Consider the following 21,259-nt stretch of genomic DNA (forward strand, 5'->3'; position numbering starts at 1 on the left):
AAGACATCCGTCAACTCTCCGCGCCACAGGCTGTGCACGAGGTGCACTGGAGTGTGACCCAGATTCTCACTTTTTGGGGGGGTTTTTGTGGTGGTCGAGTGGCAAGAGGGTTTTGTTTTCACTTTCCAAGAAAATCGATCCGATCCCCTATTTTTATTTTTATTTTTATTTTTTTATCTTGTTATCTATTTTCTTTTTCATGATCCCCTTCTCCATCAAGCACGACATGTCCCATTGGCTGACCGTTGTTTTCCAATGACCAAATTCCTTGATACTCTTGCTTTTCCAAATCTCGTTCTCCAGGCCTTTTTTTTCTTTCTCGGGCTGAGGAGCTGAAACCCAAGCGCACATCAGCCCGGAAGCACAAGAGATCTTTCTTTCTTTTTTAAAAAGGGGGGGTAGAGAATAATAGACGGCTGGGCGGGTAGAGCGGGAAATCGACACGGCCGAGGTTTGCTTGGTTCGCTTCCTTTCGCGGACTGGGAAGGGGTTTCGGCAAGGGATTTCTTCTTTTCATCTGTTTCTCCTTACAATCCAACGCCAAAGTTACTTTATGTGACATGCATTTCTTGCTACTTTGCCATGGAATCTCTGCAGAAATTCGAGTTTTTGTTTTCCCACATACAACTTTGATGTACGTCACGTATTTTGTTTCTCATCTTCGCCCACCCCCCTTTCTTTTCCCCCATCACTAACAAGGACCGGCAGGAAAGAAACAACTCTTCTTTCTCATCTTGAGAAGCTGAATGGATACTCTTTACTAAAAAATCAGCATACTGCTCTGGGTCGACTAGACCTGGATTTTAGGTAGTTCTACCAAAAAGTCTAGATCGACCGGCTCTTGGTCTTGGCGAGGATGGAAAAGAAAATTCGGGAACTATTGCGCAAGCGGCGGGTCGACATGCTTCTCGATGATTAGCGAATGCCTCTCAAGCCTCGTTTGTGGTTCCAGGTTAGAATTCAGGGGCCGACGACGGAGCTGCGGAGCTCGGTTTCCCCGAAAATTGAGATCTGGGCTATAACGTCTTTTTTTACGTATCGTGATGGTGGCGGCTTCAGTGAGGTTATGAGATCCTCAATCTGGCGGGAAAATTACAATCCATGGGGGTACTATCTACTTGGGGAAGTTGGGGGTTGCCCCTGAGCATGGTAAAGAAATGAAAGGACTCCAAGCCTCGATCGACTCATTTGCATTCCCCCATGTCAAATAGTTTTGTGATTGAAAGAGCTGGAACGGCAGCTGTGAGCGTAGTCTGTGTTACATGACAGAAAAAATCACAGGTGTGGTTTGACTGCAGTAGGTGTGCTCACCATATTCTTCTTCTTTTCTGCGGCTAGCCATTACGAAGTACGAAGGACGGGACCCCGACGGGTACTCGGTATTTTTGTCCCTGACGTTGGGGAAGCAAAATGCCAACTCGACGCTGCTGCAGTGTAACACACTCTCGTGGTTGATGCGAACCAGTCCCGCTACGACAAGGCCAACCGAGGCAGCTACGCCACATGCACTTGCGTTGGCGTCCGAAACGTACCAGGAAACTCAACCGCCAACAGACTGCGCGTTCTTCCAAATCCCTCCAGGCATCCAGCAGCCCTTTCACCAAACTTGTTGCCAAGCTTCTGATGGTTTCACTGTCCGAATCCAGGAAACCGCCCAGAGTGCCTTTGTTCGACAAGACCCAAACAATTCCATCTCGAGGCATTTGCACTTCAGAGCAAGAGTAACGCATTATATCTCATCCCAGAATGAAACCGAGGAACGACAGCGCGTCAAATAATGCCTTACCTGATCGAGATGCAACCGAACCTATGCTAAGAAGCAATATTCCATGACCGAGACTGCTTACGAAAGCCATCTCGATGATGTGCATGCAACATGTTACAATCCAACTCTTCAGTCATGGTTCAAGGGCTCCCTGTAATACGAAAAGGAATTGGAAGGTATCGACGAGCTCTTTAGACAAGGAATATGAGATCTACTAGAACTCGTAGTCTCTGACGGGGTGGCATATGACTAAACCGCAACAGTGCTGGATGCCTATCAACACACGACAGACGATCTTTTTTTTTCGATGTCTGGTAGACCAGTTCGGATTCACCGCACAACAAGGCCTGCAAGCACGTCAAATCGATCGGAGGAGCTGTGATGGTAAAAACAGCAGTCCTCTTGCCCAAATCAGCCTACCCAAGCCGCTTTGCTATCGTCACCCGGCGTGGGCAGTGAATCCCCGAGAGCAGCTCATATTCATTCCGAAAGCCGAAGCTCAGTCATGTGCAGCACCGTCAGCCACATTTGCCAATCTTTGTCTAAGAAGCTGGCTGTGCTTGCTTCGCCCGCTTTTCATGCCAAGTATAGTATAGTATTGACGAGCTGAACATTCCTGAGCATTTTGGCTAGGCACTGTACCTAACACGGGCATACAGTCTCTCGGTAATGACTCGTGGGAAAAGAAAGCACTCGAGTGGTGCGTTGGAAGTCCCTGGAGGTCTGGCAGATATATTTGTTACCCTTCAGGACGTGAAGATGAAGTACTAAGAGCTACTCGGGGAGGTTATGGGTTGCATATACCAATCCGGACGATGATAGGGAAAGAGGATATGAAGACCATCACAAGTCTACACTCCTGCTATAAACCATTCCTCCAACTACACCATTTAACACCCCGTGTCCAGACACTTCTATCTGTCTGCGGGTCTTTCAATTTAGAATGTCTTGACTCGTTTTCTTTTTATTTTATTTTTATCTTTTACTTCCCTGCCACCTCACGCCGGGCATAAGGTGAGGGGTTCAAGATACCTTAGCCGCATACGACTGCAGCGGCTATATTAAAATGGAGAGAGGTTGAGTGAGGCAATTTATGGGGTGGAAATGTAAGCAGCCGAGAAACGTTTACCCCCCAAATATGCTGCAAAGTTGAGCACTACACCAAACACCCCATCTTTCCTTTCTACAGTTTGCTCCATGGCACCATGGGAGAAGTAAGGTTTTCGACAGGCCCGAGTCATTTGTCGCCCCCGTAATTATTGTTGCTGGGTAGGAGACAACGTACCGGGTCCCTGGCCACGATCCAATCTTATCCACTCTCACCACGCCCACAAGCCGGGGAAAACACAACCTATCATGGCCATGGGGGGCCTCCCTCACCTGCATAGCATGATCAGATGTTCTCGGACTCTCCAACCCGAAGCTCGAGATAATGGACACTGAGGGGGGGGGGGGGGGGGGGGGGCACCGTACCACCCCCTCCCCTCGGCGCGGATCGATGCTCCCGAAAAAAAAAGGGGTCTCATGATGTGGCTCTCTGTTCGGAATCGGCCCGCGTCGAGGCATGGTGTGTTTTCTCGCTCTTTTTGTCCTTGGGTAGGGATGGGGGGGAAAAAAAGATCTCCTCTCCCAAGGGAAAGAAGGCTCAATCCACAAAGTCTTTTTTTGTCTCAACCAGAGGTCACACATTCATGGACCCGGGTTTTTGGTCGGAAACAAGAACCGCCACACTTACCAAAAGTCTCTTCTTCTTGGTTGAATCGGCGGGGGGCCAAGCCATGGTTCCATACCAAGCAAAGGGATGTCGTGGCTGTGGGTATGCACTTTTTTTTTTTTTTTTTCCTTGGAGAGGCAGGGCAGCTAGTGGCTGTGCGCTGATATCATATCCAACTTTTGGTGTTTATCAAGTTTTATCCTCTTTTTTTCTTTCTTTTCTGAGGGTGGAAGGTCGGGCCAGAGAGGTGCCAGACAAACCAGGTTTGCTGCTTGATTCGCAAGTTATGACAATTTTGTGTGTCATAATAGCTGGGTGAAATAAGAGGCGAAGGCCATGGCCGAGGGGCGAGCATGATTAGTTATTCCCTTGCTCGGGATACAACAATATAAAACACAACCAGGGCAAGTTATCTCTTGCACTATCCTTATGCATAACTGACCGTGTGCCAGATAAAGCAAGTCTTGTGCTTTGTAGTGACGCTATCCAGACCGAGAGGAACGTCAGGAAGGGGAGGCATCAGCAGATCGCGATCTTCGGGCTGGCCACCCCCCCGATAGCTTTTTGCCGTGTTTGGTGCCCAATATAAACAAGCAAGGTAAAGCACCGTCCAGCGTTGTATTAGACTTGCAAGGTTATATTCTTTCAGCCTGGGCTTCTTTACGTCGTAAACCTGGTAATATCAGACCCGCGTTGCGTTGCATTCGACCGTTGGCCACATATACCTTTTCTCTGCATGTTTCCCCAGTTGATGCCATTGCCAAAACAAAAAACAATCCCCCATGCTCTTCCGTTGAGGGGAAAGAAAAAAAAAAGAGACCAAACAAGATACTTGAAATGTATTTCATGTATGTAATGAGATGGAAAATTTGCAGGCTTACGCGATGTACATTGCTTCTTGCTTTTCTGAATCGGAAACGAGGAAAAAAAAGCGTCATGGGACTAATGCAAGGGAGAGAATACGGACATGCGTTGGGCAGTTTTTGGTCTAGATCGGCAGGGTGCAAGATGGTGGGGGTTCATTATTTCTCGGCCAAAGTTGCATGGTGTATAGGTAAAAGTGCCCTAGCAATATGCTGGCAATATCTTTTCTTTTTTTTTTGTAAATTCAAGTCTTGGCAGATTTTTGGATGTATTGTGGGTTTTCTGGTTCTGTGTACTATTTATTATTCATTTGATCGTTAATGCGTGTAATTACCTAGGGAGTTACTTTACTGCTTTCTTCGTTCGTTCTTTTTATTTCCCGGGTTGTTGTCCACGATCTTAACTTGCCTCGCTGCACGAATCTCGGGCCTTCCTTCGGCTGTTGTATTCTTTGTGGGACCGAACCAAGATGGGCGGCTTTTCCCCAAAGGGTACATCTATAAAAACGAGATGGATGGCTTTTTGTTTTAACCACATTGCTCTGCAGGTCAGATCTCATGCAATACTGTAAATTGTGCAGTGAATTTACAGATCACGGTAACTGAAATCCTTAGGTGCCCCCCCCCCCCCCCGCACTCCTCACTACTGGTCTAGATAGTTCTAGTGCGGGCAACTTATACGCCTTTTTTATTGTTTCCAAGCCCGTTAGACTAGGTAAACAATGACCCGTGCAAGCCGGGTAGGGCAAGGTGCCTGACTTGCACTTGGGGGGGGGGGGGGGGGGCATTTCTCCACCAAACATCTTTACGGAAAATCTCAAGTGTTTAATCTATCTAAGCCTAGAAAAACAGCAAAAGCTACCTAAACTAGGGTCCGGGTCTAGTCCACTCCAGTAAGTTAGGCTGCCCGGAATGAACCGTTCAATTCATTATGCCCTATGCAAATGTCGTCACTGCAGCTAGGCTAGTGCCTAGCTCAGGTTTCTTGGTCTAGCTCGAAATGTTTTTCTTTCAATCTTGGACTAGTTTAGTACAAGTATCGGGATCGGACGGCGACTGGCCGGGCCGCAAAAATCCAATGATGGATGATAATCTTTTTTTTTGTCTCCTCCCCCCCTCCCTTTTGTTTAATTCTTTTTACCTAGACTAGGTAGGTAGGCATTAACAGGGATTCGATTCCATGCAGCAGTACGGTCGCGACAGAATCGGAACTCGACGGATGACGGATGACGCTCCGGTGGCCCCCGAGGGAGCATACAGCATGCGAGCCAGAATCTTGGGTAGCATGGTTTCGCGTGTGTGTCTCGTTTACGGAACAATTTCTCCTAGCCTAGTCTCTTTTTGAGCTACCTTCGTGTCCCAGGATCCGGGAAAGGGAGTCGAAGAGATCATGGAACATCCACTACCCAGATAAATCTCAAGGTCGAACCAAGACAAAGAATGATGGTGTAATTTGCGACGATGATCTTGCATGGTTGTTCATGATTCGTCAAGGGTCGTCACATCTATATTTCACCAAGGTAATGTCGTGTAATGTTGCTAGCTACCTACTTTGTAGAATCAACGTGACGACCCCTGCAGGATGCAGCATGTCGCACACTTGACGTAGTCTCTGTTTTCTTTCTTTCTTTTTTTTTTACGTGACGCAACAGTAAAGTAAGCCAATGCTATTTCCATTTTCGCATCTCGCCCTGTAACACAGCTGAACCAGAGCTGACAACAAAGATGCAAAAAGCCAAACCCAAAAACACCAAATTCGACTTTACCTACAAGAAACCTGTGACAACGAGAACTTGAAGCCCAACCCAAATGTCTGAAAAAAACAAACCCTATCCATATGCCCCTTTATTCCTCCAAAGCAGTCGAATTTCGTTGCCATTAAACTTGTAAGTCCTTCAAAATTCCCAACGTAGATACGTGGGCAAATCGTTTCCTCTCATTAAATCTTTTCCCTTTTTATTTCCTCCCAAAGTCATTGAATCATAACAAATCCTGTTCCATACCACGCCGGGGATCCCTGTTTTTACAAGCACTAGTCAAGATAAAATAATAAAAGAAAATGAAGCTTTTGGTGCTGCCTCGTCACTCCAGTCTCAGTGACAGTATCGAGGAGGACTGCGAGAGTGGCGCTGGTCAATCGGCATCCACGGAGGGGGTGGACGGTCAGCTGCTGCTTCTCGACATCGAGCTGTAAACGTTGATAATATCCTCTTGTCAGTCAGGTAGTTCTTGATGCTGCCGTATTTTATCTTTTTGATCCACTCGTATAACAGGCAAACAAGATGATAAACAAGAAAACTCACGGCAGGGCTGGTCATCTCTGGTATAGTATTGGACATCCGGTGGACATCTCAGGTGGGACTGGAGTCCCTTTATGTATCGACCGCACCATTCTGCAACAATCATCCTCCTATTCCCGCATGAGTAGTTGACCTGTGATCCCCATGTTAGCTCCTCAGATCACCAGAAAGCGGATAAACGTTGATAGGAAAAAAAAGCACCCACGGAAGAATATGTGCACATTTCGGCTGGAGTGGATGCGGTAGTTCGTATGATGAGAGATAAACACAAGATTTTGCTTTGTAGTTGTGGGCTTTTGCAAGGCCGGGGGTAACAAGCGTAGACGAGGGGCACAAAGAGTGAAGACCGGGTTTCTGATGTCGTCAAGCAGAGTAACAGCACCCAAGATGATGCGAAAACCCAATGCTTGACGGACGGTTGGAGCTGTAGGACGGGAACAATCTCGCCGTCAAGGAACTCCACAAAGAGCGGGCGGCAGCCGGCCTTATAATATGGAGATGGCGGGCGGATGCAAGGCGCTGTTGGGATTTACCTTGTTGCTTTGCAGCCGGGGTCTGGTGAGAGAGAGGTGGCCGACATGCAAAAGAAGATAAAGCCTGATAATAAATATAAAAAAACGACAGGACAGGACGGGCGTTGCCGACTTTGGCGTTTCTATGGGACAAGATGGGGACAATACTGAGATGGGCGCTTATTGCTTTTTCAGGGCATCTTTTGGTGCATAATATGTAAAACTAAACCTGAACGGTTTGGAGGGAGAAAAAAAGAAGGGCATTCTGGTGGTTACCCGCTAAGCAGGGGCTCCCTTCTTGGGGTAGAGGGTGTATCGGTATCAAATGAAGTAGTGTACTGTGGTTGGGCTAGGGTGAAAGGGTGAGATGGGGCTAGATCTTCTCCTCCTCCCTTGGGGAATCCAAAATCCCGTCTACCGCCCACACACCTACGTATTGTATCTACCGCAACCTGCCGTCCCGTGTTTTCGATCGAGATAAAATCGCCAATGACCGGCGGATTAGATTGCGTCTTTTGGCCATCCCCCCAGTCTTGCCGATATTGATTTTGGTTTGGATAATGCAACGTCGAACGGCCCCCTTCAGCCTCTCAGCGCGTTGCAGTGGAACACGAGCCCGCATAAGCAACCAGTGGAATATAATTGTGGAAAGGAGGGCCAGGCCAGACCTCAGGGCCAGACAGGGTTGCAGATGAAGCAAACACCGGTGAAAGTGCAGGGGAAAAAGAGGAAATCGGATAAAAAAAGAAGATTGTGAGGGGTACGGGGATTGAAAGGCCTGGAGGGATACAAAAAGATGGGCTATAGCACAGGCCGAGTAATAGCGAGGATAATGGACAAGTCGTGGCATGTGGTGGAGTTAGTCATAGATGAAAGTGGTTGAGCAGCAGTCTTGGCTATGTGCCGTGGGAACAAGGGGGTGAGATGGAGGCGGCATGGAGACCAGGAGGGTGGCTTTGGGTGGTCTGAAGGGTAGCATCTGGAAGTGGAGTTAACCAAAGTAAGATGATCATGAGCAAAGCCAAGGTACCTCGGTATTGACTGTGGCTGCCTGAAGCCACCAAGCTGGTAAGGTAGTGTGGGTTGGGCAGCACTGCCCGTAACTTACTGGAGTGTTGAGTTTTGTGCAGGACAAGTGAAAGAATCCTTCCTTATGAACCCTCCATCCATCCATACAAGGCAGGCACGACTCCATACCTGGGTAGGTAGGCACCTACAGGGAGAGTTCTTACAAGACGGGCAGTTGCTTCGGGTCGGTTGATGACAGGCCCTTGCTAGTTTCTACAGTATTAGCCCAAGGTACAGTACCTGGTACCGTAACTAGCTAGTACAATCCCGATACAAGACGATTGAAAAACCCACTTGTAAGCGCCGCCGGTCCGGTCCACGTTTCTGGGAGAACCAGGAAAAAACACCATGGTTCACTTGCGATCGAGCGCTGCAACCCTCGCCTAGATATGTTGCATGCTTTGCGCGCTTAGCTACCGTTCATCGCACACCGCCATATTTTTTCCTGTCTCCTTTTGGGTTGTTTTGCTTCGAGCTTGGTCCTGCGATCAAATCTGATTTCCGACACGATCTAACCTGTGGGAGTTGGAGGGTGGGGCAACAATGTGTATTGGTGGGTGGCCATTTAATCGATCACAGAGAAAATTCTCTCTGCTCGCTCACTGGGAACTAAGACGCACTGAACCAACCCACCCACCCACACAACCATCCAAGCCATCCTCCTATCCGAGCACCTGGAAGCAGTCCGATCCCGCATCGGGGGGTTTTTGTTTTCTGTGTGCCCCACAGTCAAATCTCCCTTCGTCTTTCAGCCCAGAGCGGCAGCTGGAAGGCCGCGCCACAGTACGAGGTTGAAGGTCTCAACGACGTGTGTGCGTGGTTTGATTGCTTCTGCCCACCAAGTAGGCAGGTATTCCAGAGTACAAATTTCACAGTACAGTTACCTAGATAACTTGGTATTTATTGAACAGGCCATCCACCAGGTATGCGTTATTTTTAATTTGGCTACACCACCACTCTGTCTGCTGTCTATTCTGTCACTTGTCACTTGAAAAGAAAACACACCACCACATTTCGAGTATCTACTATCTAACCGATGGCGGGAGGGATTTTCACTTTACTGGTTCTCAGATCGGAGGTATGTGGACCAGTACCAAGCTCATGTACCGCGGTACTGTGAGCGATTAGTGATCAAAAAAAAAACCCCTACCCAGATCTACTTGGCAAAACAGACGCAAAACCCCCTTCTTCAACACTGGAAAGGTCGTCATGGGATAGCTCAGCTTAAATTACTTCGTAACTGTAAAGACTCGGCGGCAGAACGCCATTTCAAGATCACAAGGTACTCTAGATTCTCTCTCATTGTTGGAATGGGCGGAAGCAAAATAGTCTTCAGTGCAAGTGCAGCTCATGTGACCTGTGAGGCAGGTGTGCAGCAAGCATTATGTTACACGACATCATATTGTACTGTACATTACATTAATTCCCGTACTCCGCACATCAATTATGTATGTACAGTACCTTATGTATATAGCTACCTACATACAGCAAGTACCTCGAACTACCTACCTAGGCACGTAAAAGAAAGACTCTAACGCGTCCGGTGGGGGAGGGATATCGTGGTAGCGAGCTTGATCCAACCCCGCTGCTCACTACCCTACAATTCCTATCGGCGAAGCATCGACCAACCACACACACACACTTTTATGGCCTTTGTTGCTTCTTTGCTTATTGCTTTTCATTCCGCACATTCAACCTTCCATTCAAGCCAAGACCAGGGCGTGACGCCTTGTTTACCAAGGTACCCCAGCTGGACCCCAACGACAGCCCTGGGTGCTTCAGATTGAAAGAAAAATCTGGTCAATCTCAGATGGAGCTAATCTAGTCAATCTGTCCAAATCTTGCTCAATCTTGCCCATGCGTTTTCTTTATGACCCTCCCATTTCGAAACGGTAATGACGAGGCTCCTGCTCATCCCCATCTTACTCTACAACTTTACCATGGTCATGAACCCGCAGCGACCCGATCGACCGGACCCATACATATATGTTGTGGGGCTATCCATTGATTTCCTGTCGTGCACTTCAAAGTCAAGGATCCCTAGACTATGAAAAAGCGACGTTGGCTGTCGTTGATCTGAGCAAAACCCACCATCAAAGTAGGCCTGACCTGGTCTGAACTGTCCACCTGTTGATGGAACCCACTGGCATGTTACTACGTCAATGTTTAATGTTACTACAGTCTAGATCTAGTTTTTTATGAAAGAATAATGCAGTCGAGAAAAGCAAACCCCTCGACTCTTTTTTTGCTTGGGAAATCTCGCAATGAGCGAAGAAAAATCCCAATCAAATCACTACAGGAACCAGGTTCGTGGACCCAAGCCATTAAATGGTTTCAATAAGGCGCCAAGAAAGCTGAACCACTGAGATGAGAGGTGGTTCAGCCAAGGTACAGGCTGTACCGGTAAGCATCATGTGAGTTACACTAATTGTAGTTGCTTGAGCGTTAATAACAACAGAAAGAGGAAGCAGACCGATATTAGGCGTACCACACTGTTTGGATGACAAAAGTTATTATAATCATAAGTTTTCACAATTATTTGTTGTGCTCTCGAGGCGCGCGGCAACCGGCCACCATTATCCGTGCCGTCTGCAACCCAAGGAAACCACAAAAAGGCTGGTTTTGTTTGCACAGATTTTTTTTTTGGACTCGGTAAATCTAAGACTGGTCGCATTCGCTTTCTTGCCCAGAGGGGGAATAGAGGACCCAAAAAAAGGGAGGGCGCGCCTTTCTCCGACAGGTCCTCTTTCCCCATGTTCGCCCAGCCTGCAGCAATTCATTCGTTCGGTAACATCACGAGTGGCCTTGTTTTGAGCTTTGGGTTTCACCCCTCGACGCTGCAATGGGAAACTGTGCACCGACTTTTTTTTGTCGCTTGATGCTGATCAATGCTTCCGAACTGCAACTCTTTTTTCTGTTGTTATCTTTTTTTTGGCCACAATGATTCTGACATATCAACCGGGCAACACATCCCGGATGACCGGTTATAGGTGTTGAGGAGAAAAGGGACGATTGGACCGCTTACCGCAAAGTTCCGGTTTTGAGAGAGTGGGGGGAGATCAATGGGGAATGCGATTTACACATACACGCACACCCTTGTGCCGTACCAAGTGCTTGCAGGAAAAAAAAGGGGGCCATCGCACCCCCCGGTCTTTTTTCTAGCCTTGGAGACCTTTTTGAACCTTTGGCACCGGGGGATAACTTGGCAACAAACTCTTTCCGAGGCTGCCAATGACTGGATGTTGTAATGGTGGTTGTGCCTTGGCTGCTGCTCCTTTTTGCTCGAGCGTCAGGACTAACGACCTGCGGATGGGTCTCCTGTCGAAAGGTCTTTTTGATCCTGAGATGTCAGGACTCCGTCGCCTCTATCAAGCTGCAAAAGCTTTGACTTCCAAGACCCAAACCTCAAGAATGCCTCAAGGCATGTTACTGAAGAAGTTCAACTGGCCAGATGCCTAAAAACCAGACCATACTCAGGTATTTGGCAAATAAAACCAGGTTTGGCCTCTACATCTCGCTCTTGAAACTGACTCTAGGGCATACCTCATCACCATGAGCGGTATCGATATTCACACTTGTTTAGGGGTCAAGAAAGGACAAATGTCTTTGCTCACGCTATGAGACTTACCATCTCTCTCAGAGTTGTTGTCTTACGAAGGGCTGTACGCTCATTGTTGAACTGAACCATGAGTAATGATCCCGTGCCGCCACAAGCAGCAGCGACCATAATTGTTAAAAGTACAGGTCACGGCATACAACCAATGGGCGAATGCCACATTTTCCTCGGGAGACTGGAGATTTTATATTTCTGGATACTGCTTTCGATATTCAACCTTGTTCAACTTCCTGTCATTGGCGGCTACAATGTCCTCTATCAGATGTCCATCGAATGCCTTTCGACCAACGTCCTCGTCCGCCTGCCATGTCCCGACCAGGCAGTATCTTCCGAAGAGAAGACCATAGTCGAGGCTGCGACCAGTGCATGTATCAGAAAACACACTTACATTCCGATGTCAATGATCTTTAGTCATGGAATAGACCCTGAACTTGGACCGTTTATGATAATTCAAGACCTTGGATCTCGGCGAGGTTTGGGTCAAGCCCTCGCGGCCCCGAGGCAGGATTCCAGCGAGACCCCTGTGTCACTGGGCCGACATGCGAAGTCAAGATGAAGAGCATGTACAACAAAATGGCAAAAGTGCATGCTGCAACTTGCTCAGCTGACATTCCCACATATCGGGGCACTCGCCGAGACATCACCAGGTATTTATCAAGTGATGGAGCGCCACTTCACGATGAACATGGCCAACATGGTCAAGCTCACTAACGCCTCCAAGACAATCTTCCCACCAAGCGGTACCACCTATCAGATCGCCGACGAGTGAGTGGTATACGGTTCTGACCGACATGCAATTCGCCACCCCGCTCGTCCAGAACAACTACATGGTATCCTCGGAGAACGACTGCAAGGCCAAGTACGTGGCCTGGCGGCTCTTCCGCAGGCTGGCGAAACAAGGCCGTCTATCGCTCTTTGGCTTTGCCGAGGATAATTGGTCAGCGGGTCGCCGGGACGCCGCAGCAAAACTTCCCATGCCAGGTCGTTGCAGGCCCTTCCGCCTCTGGTGCGATGACTTTAGGCCGGCCAACGCCATAGTCGATAAAGAAGACAGCGTCCTTGGCAGCAATTGACTGGGGGTACGGTACTCCCACGCCGGCCCAACACAGTTCGTCCTCGATCCGCCCTGGTGGCTGCCGCTCGAGGTCCCAGAAATGCGGGACGACGGGATCGATCATTGGGCTAGCGTCTATGATAGGCGGATGCAGAACGGGCTTGCGGCCATGGAAGACGCAGAGAAAGAGGCAGATTATACGTCAATGCAGGAAAGCAACCGCAAAATAACAAGCACAGGTCCAGACCAAACACCTCCCCTGCTACCTCTACCATACATGCGCGAGAGCTGGGCCACGGGCCAATTCTGGCTCAACTACGCTGCCAGAAAGAGCTGGGCCTTTGACACCATCTATTGGAAGTATATAGACGAAAGGTTCTTTGGTAACCGAGATGAAAATATCCCCAAAGATGAGTTGTGGAAGACGAGGGTGCATCTCCTAAACCAAGAAGAACGAGGAGCCATCGAAATTATGGTACAAATCAAAATAGAGGAATCTAAAGAGCGAGTCTTGGTCGAACGGGACGCTGCGAGTGCCGAGCAGAGATTTTCACACTTTTTGTTTGAAGGGTCACTTTCGAGTGTCCACAACATATAATCATATATGTAAAGCCTGTTTGCGACTAACACGTATGGCTGATACTGCTAGCAAGTCCATGGCAAGAATTCTGCCCATTTCAACATCCCGCAGAGTGATTATTGGCATGCCTTGAGCCCTGTTCCTTAAATTTTAACGACAGAGATGACTGGGACAAACAAGACAACTGGAAAGCATCGGTGAACCGAAAACAGTAACAATTTCCGGACGATTTCAAATGTCCTTTTTTTTTATTCTTGTGAAAAATCTATGATCTGATTGATGGTCATAACAAAAACAAAGGGGAAAAAAAGGGGGATGAACACCAGTGGTAAAGGGGGTATATGTGTTAGAACTCCGTCAAGCGCCCAAATGACAATGTGACAAAAGAGAAGAAACCAATTTTCAAGTGTAAAGTAGGCTGGCGTGGGCCGAAGTATTTGCGCCGCCATGTGCAATAATACGAGGGGTAGAAGAAGAACAAGAGAAAACCCCGTGTTTGAAAAAAAGTGAAAAAAAGACAAAGCAAAAACGATAAAGGTTCAAGATAAAAATGGGTCGTGAGTTTGCGAGAAGTATCTACAAAAGAAAAAGAGTTCCGATTTCAGAATTGTACGGAACCGAGACGTGTAATGTGGCTGAACATAAAGGCAAAGGGAGACCCAAGGTGACCAAGAGTTTCCAAAATAGAAGTAATCGGTGGGTGTATCATGAAATTTTGAACGTAGATTTATCAGCGGACAGAATGTCGACGAGGAGGGTTCAATTCCCCAAACGGAGCGCCGAAATTGTCCATCGTCTTTCTGAGCGGTATGGAATCAGGGACCTTGAGATCCAAGTAGGAGCTCACAGACTGAGTTGTCGAGCAGACAAGCTTGCCTTGAACTGCCTGGTAGAGTTGGTGACGAATGTGCCTCGTAATGTCCGTGTGGTATTGATGCTGCGCAAGACTAGTTGGGGAGACTAACTGCGAGCCTTGCTGCACAGAGCTCGCTTCAGTATTGACAAGCTTTGAGCTCGGTTGACGAGATATATCTCGAGTACCGTCGCTGCCACTTATATCGCTGCTGCTGACACCTTCCTAGTGTGCCTGCGCGGAGCCGGCAGCGAACCCATACCCCAGTGGAGCGCCAAAGTTGTTGGACTTCTTGAACTTAAGTGGAATTTCCAAGTTCAGCTCCTCGGTATCGCTTCCGCTGCATGATTGGGATCCCTGACCAGAGACTTCCGGTTGCTGTTCAGGTCCAGTTTCACCATTGGGGTCTCCCGTGACCTTCTCAGTAAGTTGATTGGCACCATCTGTGGACTCATCGGCGTTCTTGAGGACAGTGGGCACAACATCACCCTCACTCTTAATGGCCTCGAGCTTCCTGTCAAGCTTACGGAAAAAGATCTCGTCATGGGCAGGCTGGTTGCGAATACCAAGAAATCCCTTCAGAGGTTGATCGCCCTCAGGTGGCGTCAAGGTACCCATATCGATTGCCTCACCGCCGGCTGCGTCTGCCCCAACAGTGAGGGTTGAATCTGAGGACTCCTCGACATGCTTGTTCTTGCCGGCACTTCCGCGGCTGAGGCATCCGTCAGGTGCTGTGGTAGTAGGTGTTACCTCACCCGAGCTACTTGCGGTAGTGTGTGCTACAGTGGTTGTTGCTGAGGGGAGAATTGACAGAGAGTGATTTGGCGTATGTCCTGCATTGATGACAAGACGCTGGGGTGCTGGTGCTGCGAGGACCTTCAATACGTCCTTCTCCTGCGGCCTGCTCCTTACTCCGTCGGGGCTAGAACTTTGGGGAGGGGGCGAGGATCTGGCTGAGCCGGACTTGGACGTAGTACGGCTAGTTTCGCTGTCGGTAAAAGTTGACTTCTCGACGGCAGTCTTCTTGATGGGAATGCCTTCGAGGTCGGGATGGATAATCTGCACATCAATGGTAGGCACAGGGGTCCCCGACCTGGATTCGTGCGGAGGCATTGCATCCAAAGGCTCCTGGGGAGGACTGCTGACATGTGATCGAGGCTGGGATTGCTGCAAAGGACTGATTCGTGCCCCGAGTGGCGGGCTAAGGCCAGACGCACCGTTTGCCAGCCGAGCCAGAACCTGCGAGGCTTTTGAATGACATGACGTCGCCTGGGTCAAGGCCTGTTCCTGTTCCGACGACACTGAAGACACCGGCACACTGTCCGAGCCAGCCGGGTGTCCACAGCTGTCGCCGCCACCTCTAAGGCCAATGACATCCTCACCGCACTCGGGTATTCCGGAGATGCGTGCTCGTGTAACCTCTAACCTGAGAAGAGCAATCTCTTCCAATAGAATGGCTCGTTCAGCCTCCCAAATGGTGCGTTCTTCTTGATAGACCTCCTCAGCGCGTGCCCGATTGGCTTCCAAATACTTTCGTTCGTTCTCCCAAGCCTGACGGATTGATGCATTCTGCTTCTCGAGTATTGCTATCCTCTGTGCATATAGGTTGCCCGCCGATGCAGTAGAATCAGCAGAGGCCGCGCGGGTCTGCATTCCATACGAATGTGCCGATGTTGGTATTGAACTTGAAAGTGAGGGTGGTACTGAGTGCGGCGGCGACAGCATGGTGTCGCCAGTAGGTAGTGAATGGGTTAAGAGGGCACGCGATGTCCCAATAAGTTCACTGACTGTCGGGACGGAGGTGCCTCTGAATGTTGGCGACAGACTGGCCGAACGATGCTGCGTCTGTTTCTGTTGGCGCTGCTGCAAGTAAAGTTGATGGCTCATCTGTGTTGAAGTCGGAGCTAGCCTGGGAGAGAAGAAATGATTCGATTGTCTACCCCTTGCACGGTACGAGTTGCTGGTCGGGAGTGCAGGGCGGGCCTGAGGCTCAAAGTAATGTGTCGCATTCCTCGGAAGGGACAGAGGAGAGATTACAGAAGTGTCACCTCCCTGCGAGAGGGAGAAATGATGCATGTCGTGTGCACCTGAAGGTAGGAAAGAGTCGGACGAGGCTAGCCTCGCCATGTTGTTTGGCTGCACTGTCGCTGGTGTGGCACATGAGCTGATAAGCCGTAGTTATGATCCAGACGAGGAGGACCGGTGACAAGTCCGAGGCGAGTGCTTTTTGTCGAAAACCGAGGGAGGGGCGAGCAGAAGAAAAAGAAGTCGAGACGATCGGGCGAGATGACAAAATGTGGAGGGCGTCTTTTGGCTCTTTGGATCGGTCGGGGGCGAGTTACGAAGAATGTTGTACTAGTCTAAGGTAGTGAGGTCCAAAGGTAGCTCCTCCTGACCTTGTGCGTATTTTGTGTCCCTAGACAAACTGCAGGTGGTCCCTTTTAGACTTGGGTCAAGTCGAGCGAGATCAAGTTTGTCGTGGGTCTGCTTGTCCCTACCGGCAGATGTCGGACTGAATCGGGCTGCAGCTGGAGGACTAAGATTAAGTGCGTTCTGGTGTTCTTGTGCCTGACTCAATGGTGCGGAGCGTGCCCCAAGCAGCAACAAGGCGTGGGTGAGTGGGCCACCAGTGACGTCTGCGTTCTTTCTTTGGCCTGGTTTGGTTTGGGTTCGGTTGATTGTCGAGAAGAAAAAGTGGAGTCGGGCAGCGGGATGCACCTTTCAAAGTTTCGGTCGTTTCGCGCAGAGAAAACAAGCAGTGATTCGCACAACGAATAGGAAAGCTGGGATGACACAGCGCCGGTCCGTCCTGCCTTTATAGTTAGAATTAGCACACGCGACAGTTTGCGTGGTTGGACCATGTTGTACGAGGTACCGAATAGAATTTGTGAAGATGTGCGCACATGTGAGTTGTGAATACAGTACGAGTAAACGGTGCTGACAAGTCTGTTTGAGAATTTGGAAAAAGCAAAGCAAAAGAAAGGGGGTAGGCCGGAAAACAAAAAAAGAAAGAAAAAGAAAAAAAACTGTACACTTTCTCACCCGCACCTTGGCTGGTCTGACTTACTTTGGGTGGCGCAGAAGGAACTCAGCTTCGTTGTTGGCTTTTCGGTTTGAGTACTCCGTAGATTTGGGAGACGGGAACTTGATGGCGTACAAGTTCAACCTCTTTCAGCTGGAAACCGATACATACATGGGTAGAGAGAGAAGCTAAAGCATCCAAACATCCCCCTTTTTTTTTGTTCCGGCCAGCGGTGCGTTTTCAACTTAATGGTGGTGGTGGTGTTTGGCAAGTGGTGGGAAAGGTGTGTTCCAAAGAATTAAGTTTTCCTAGACGGACTCCAGTGTGTGCGTCTGTGTGAGTGCGTGTTGTGTCTGTCCAATCTCCAACTGAAGAAGACTGAATTCTCCAAGTACCAGACCCACTTAGATTCGGTGGGAAAGGGGTTTCCCTCTATCGTGCCGCTTCCGCGTTAGGTCGCTCTTTTGGTCGCGTTCCAAAATTCAATCAATCTCCCTATGGACGGAGGGAGGAATGTGGAAAAGAAGCGCGCGATGCACCGGATGGAAGTGCCGGATCGCAAGGGTACCTGCTGACGCCACCGACCGGTCCAGGTGTCAATGTGGACTAAGAGGGTCTGGTTGTTGTGGTGGCGGTCAGGGCAAAAGTTTACTTTGTAAACGCAAAGGAAAGAAGAAAAGAAAGGGCTAGGCTGGCTTGCTCCCGAGACTGGACCTGGAATGCTATAGAAGCAGTGGGTTTGAAATGCGAACAAAAGATAAAAGGACGCGGCGGTGAGACCCAAGGCCAGCACAACAAGTGTTGATTGATGAACGTTGTGTTTTGGTAGTTGTTGTTTGCTTCATTTGTATGCGGTAGGTACGTGTCTCGCGACCAGGCAAAGTTGGGGGTAAAAACAGTGGAGGCCAGATTAGAGCACACACTCTCAGACAGTGCCATACAGAAGGGTCCACGTCAGCTGCACAAGGTATTACAACCTAAGCTGAAGATGAAATAATGATTGCCAATTCGATAGGCTCGGATCTGCTGGTGTTGAGTGAGCGAAACCAATCTAATTTGAGAAGGAGAAAAAAAAAAGACAGAAAAGGCAGAAAAAAGAACAGACGGATCTCAATTATGCTGTAAGACCAGGGAAAATCCAGGGTCCTCATGCGATCCTAATTTAGGTAGTAATTTTCCAAACCAGGCACGAGAAGGAGTTGATCGGCGGGGGAGGGGACTCCGCCGTGGTGGCAGTGGAGGGAACAACACACACAATACAACACTCAGGTTCTCGGAGTAATCATCAAGCAGCACAAGCGGTGATCCTGCCAAATCTGCCTGCGGTGCCCCTGTCCATCCAGGCACACATACCCACGACCCTTTGACTTGCTAACTATTACGCAAACGCACTTATGCCCAAAGTAGGTGTCAAACCTGCCAGACCCTGGCCGAAACAGACGGGAAATACTTCATGACAGTTCGTTGGGTCATTTCGTTTCTTTGTCGCCAGAGAAGCAGTCTCGTGCAAGACGTTGCACCCGTCTTTGGGGACCTTGCAAAACCACCCGGAAATTTTTTCGGCGCGAAAAAAAAGTATAGGGACAAGAAAACTGCCCTCCTCCACTTTCTGTCCCTCCCCCTTTTTGGTAATGGCTTGACTGGAACGGTCCGCGAATGCGGCTTGGCGTTGGGTGCGTATTGTATTTCGTACCTCGAACTAGCCTCAAGTGCCTAGAAAAGGTGCGTGTTTAGCTTGCTATTAACTATTAACTTACCCATTGTATGTTGTAATCAAGCTGACCAACAGGCTAAACGTAATTAGGGTCATGTATCGACCACAAGCTCCCGTCTGTCAGCGACCCCATTTTCTGAGTGACAACAAGGCAACCCAACCCATCCATCAGAAATGACTGGGGACATGAGCCACCCCATTGACGGACGAGCCGTGTCTGCGTCCGTCTGCCCATCAAATCCCATGGGATCAGGGCCTTGATGCGACGTCTACGGCTCCCTTGCCCGACTCTCCCGTCGGGGCGACCAAGCTATGCACCGGAACAGTCCCGTAAGCAACACAAATCGATCTTTTCCCCACGCCAAGATGCGTCTATCGTTTCTTTTCTGAAGCATAGTGAACGCAACCCCTCACCCACCAGTCAAATTGCTCAAGCTGCATCTCTCCAAGCTCTGCAAGCGCTCTGTCAGGTCATGTGTGCACCGCGAAAGTGGTAGGTGAATGGGGGAAATAGGTATCCGTAAGAAGCAGCTGTGCGTACGCAGTAATCCCGACCCCAACCCTTGTCTAGCTCCCAAAACAACGCTCTGCCGCTTCATTCTTGTATGTGGGGGCGCCCCAAATTCTCCAATCTCAACTTCCCGAGAGCACGTGCCACCTGTGACTTGCTGGTAACACAACTTCTTTAGCCAACCAATGGGGATTTATCCATTGTGTGCAGGGTCCTCTTGGCTCAAATGCTTGGAGTTTTTGCTGTGGGTTTACCTACCGTGTTGTTCAGCGCCCTACGTGGTGTCCTTTCCCTTTCTTTTTTTTTTCTTCTCTCCCTCTTTCTGTCTTCCTTTCTTTTATCTTGATTGTCTTTCAAATCATAACCCATTTTAGAATGCGTTCGGCTCAGGTCATCCTCATCTCCCACACGGTCGGATGGTGCAGGATGCGGTCGTCTTCTTTTGGCTTGTGAAAATTGTTTGTAATGTCTGACTGGAGCTTTGCCCATCGTGACATGGGACCCTGAGGTGCCTCGGCACGTATAACTACTCATGGGTGCAATTCACCCTCGTGCCCTTTTCTGTTAACCGACTCTGGTCTAGACCCCCGAAAAATTGGCATTTTCACAAAGATGTCCCTGTCAAGATTGGCTTCGCAGCATTGATAGATATTAATATATCGATGTCGTGCTCTGAACTTTAACAGCAAATTACCAGGCATCGAATTGAGAGAAAGCCCGAATTTCCACCGTGCATTTTTAGTCAAGGCCAGTTGTCGTTTATCGAAAGACTAAAGAATGAAATTTACAACGAGACGCAGAGTTGGAACACAAAATGAATGAAAACGAAAACAAACCAAATAAACAGACTCGCTTACCTTCTCTAGCGAGGGGTTACCGACGGTTATTATCGTCAACTTCTCCACGCAGAGCCTCCACGTCTCGGCTCCACAAAACACCAAACCCAGAACCCCTCATCTTCCTTCTTTCAAGAAGAGGAAGAAAAAATAGTCCAAGCCAGCCCCGGTTTGGCCTTGGCCGTGCCCTTGCCCTGGGGCCCAAACTTTCCTACTTCATGCGCTCAAATGCTCCGGTGGCCAACCAAGCCCTTGCGTCGGTGCATAGCTTCCCCGCGCGCTCGATTGATTGTCTGTGTGTATGCTGCAAGAAAAGACCAAAGAAATGTGAGCATCCTCACCGCCGTTAACGCTCCTTGTGACCAACTCCACACCACACCACCCGGGAGCTCCCGAAACGCGGCCGTTGGGCAGGTCAACATAGCGGGCAAGGATCTTCTCGGTCAGAGCTGGCTCGCAGGGGTTTGTTTATTCCAGATTCGAGTCATCGTTTAGAAAGATTCGAAGGCGCGCTGTCTATCTAGTACCGGAGTGGTTGCCAACCGAGCAGTATGACATTATCGTCAGGTTGCCATTACTTTTCCTGGCGGTAGCAAAACGCTTGATTCGCACATTTCTTATATCTCTAATCACAAACCATATGCCATGGCCTCTTGATCCAAGCCCTTCATTTATGCAATCCAAGACCAAGACAATAATCGAGAAAGAATTCTGTGCAGCCACAAAACCGTTCTACGTCAGGTATCTATTCTTCCACTCCAAGCTTGCTTCTACCATCATCTTCCTCATGGTACTTAGTCCTCTCTTTATTTACCTCCCATGCTCCGAATCGGTATTCCTTTCTGTTCAGC

At 49.0% G+C, this 21,259-nt stretch overlaps 8 protein-coding genes across 8 annotated transcripts; 4 read left to right on the forward strand and 4 right to left on the reverse strand.

Moving 5' to 3' along the window:
- Positions 1–1,200: 1,200 nt before the first annotated feature.
- Positions 1,201–1,778, forward strand: MGG_17918 (uncharacterized protein; the record flags this gene model as incomplete). Its single annotated transcript, XM_003720734.1, has 2 exons — positions 1,201–1,242; positions 1,302–1,778. The coding sequence occupies 2 exons, from the start codon at positions 1,201–1,203 to the stop codon at positions 1,776–1,778; spliced, it is 519 nt and encodes a 172-aa protein (XP_003720782.1).
- Positions 1,779–2,763: 985 nt separating this feature from the next.
- MGG_17919 (uncharacterized protein) lies at positions 2,764–3,545 on the reverse strand (the record flags this gene model as incomplete). Its single annotated transcript, XM_003720735.1, has 3 exons — positions 2,764–2,821; positions 3,051–3,145; positions 3,501–3,545. The coding sequence occupies 3 exons, from the start codon at positions 3,543–3,545 to the stop codon at positions 2,764–2,766; spliced, it is 198 nt and encodes a 65-aa protein (XP_003720783.1).
- A 1,977-nt stretch (positions 3,546–5,522) lies between these two features.
- Positions 5,523–6,536, forward strand: MGG_17920 (uncharacterized protein; the record flags this gene model as incomplete). Its single annotated transcript, XM_003720736.1, has 3 exons — positions 5,523–5,639; positions 6,202–6,228; positions 6,408–6,536. The coding sequence occupies 3 exons, from the start codon at positions 5,523–5,525 to the stop codon at positions 6,534–6,536; spliced, it is 273 nt and encodes a 90-aa protein (XP_003720784.1).
- A 2,229-nt stretch (positions 6,537–8,765) lies between these two features.
- MGG_17921 (uncharacterized protein) lies at positions 8,766–9,743 on the forward strand (the record flags this gene model as incomplete). Its single annotated transcript, XM_003720737.1, has 6 exons — positions 8,766–8,775; positions 8,975–9,030; positions 9,134–9,145; positions 9,219–9,338; positions 9,395–9,590; positions 9,697–9,743. 6 exons carry the CDS (start codon positions 8,766–8,768, stop codon positions 9,741–9,743), a joined length of 441 nt encoding a protein of 146 aa, XP_003720785.1.
- Positions 9,744–11,380: 1,637 nt separating this feature from the next.
- On the reverse strand, positions 11,381–11,949 carry MGG_17922 (uncharacterized protein; the record flags this gene model as incomplete). Its single annotated transcript, XM_003720738.1, has 2 exons — positions 11,381–11,587; positions 11,851–11,949. 2 exons carry the CDS (start codon positions 11,947–11,949, stop codon positions 11,381–11,383), a joined length of 306 nt encoding a protein of 101 aa, XP_003720786.1.
- Positions 11,950–12,629: 680 nt separating this feature from the next.
- Positions 12,630–13,490, forward strand: MGG_02929 (phosphotransferase enzyme family protein; the record flags this gene model as incomplete). Its single annotated transcript, XM_003720739.1, has 2 exons — positions 12,630–12,875; positions 12,948–13,490. 2 exons carry the CDS (start codon positions 12,630–12,632, stop codon positions 13,488–13,490), a joined length of 789 nt encoding a protein of 262 aa, XP_003720787.1.
- MGG_02928 (uncharacterized protein) lies at positions 13,474–18,455 on the reverse strand. The gene is made up of 2 exons (XM_003720740.1): positions 17,393–18,455; positions 13,474–17,138 (listed from the first exon to the last, which is right to left on the reverse strand). Exon 2 carries the CDS (start codon positions 16,450–16,452, stop codon positions 14,551–14,553), a length of 1,902 nt encoding a protein of 633 aa, XP_003720788.1. The 5' UTR covers positions 16,453–17,138; positions 17,393–18,455; the 3' UTR covers positions 13,474–14,550.
- Positions 18,456–20,523: 2,068 nt separating this feature from the next.
- MGG_17923 (uncharacterized protein) lies at positions 20,524–21,022 on the reverse strand (the record flags this gene model as incomplete). The annotated part of the gene is made up of 2 exons (XM_003720741.1): positions 20,524–20,861; positions 20,987–21,022. 2 exons carry the CDS (start codon positions 21,020–21,022, stop codon positions 20,625–20,627), a joined length of 273 nt encoding a protein of 90 aa, XP_003720789.1. The 3' UTR covers positions 20,524–20,624.
- Between the last annotated feature and the right edge of the window lie 237 nt (positions 21,023–21,259).

This window comes from Pyricularia oryzae, chromosome 7, assembly GCF_000002495.2.
Source record: "Pyricularia oryzae 70-15 chromosome 7, whole genome shotgun sequence".
Lineage (NCBI taxonomy): Eukaryota > Fungi > Ascomycota > Sordariomycetes > Magnaporthales > Pyriculariaceae > Pyricularia > Pyricularia oryzae.

Bases quoted from the DNA above. Each gene is read 5' to 3' on its own strand.
- MGG_02928 (XM_003720740.1), bottom strand. From the start codon at position 16,452: ATGGCGAGGCTAGCCTCGTCCGACTCTTTCCTACCTTCAGGTGCACAC.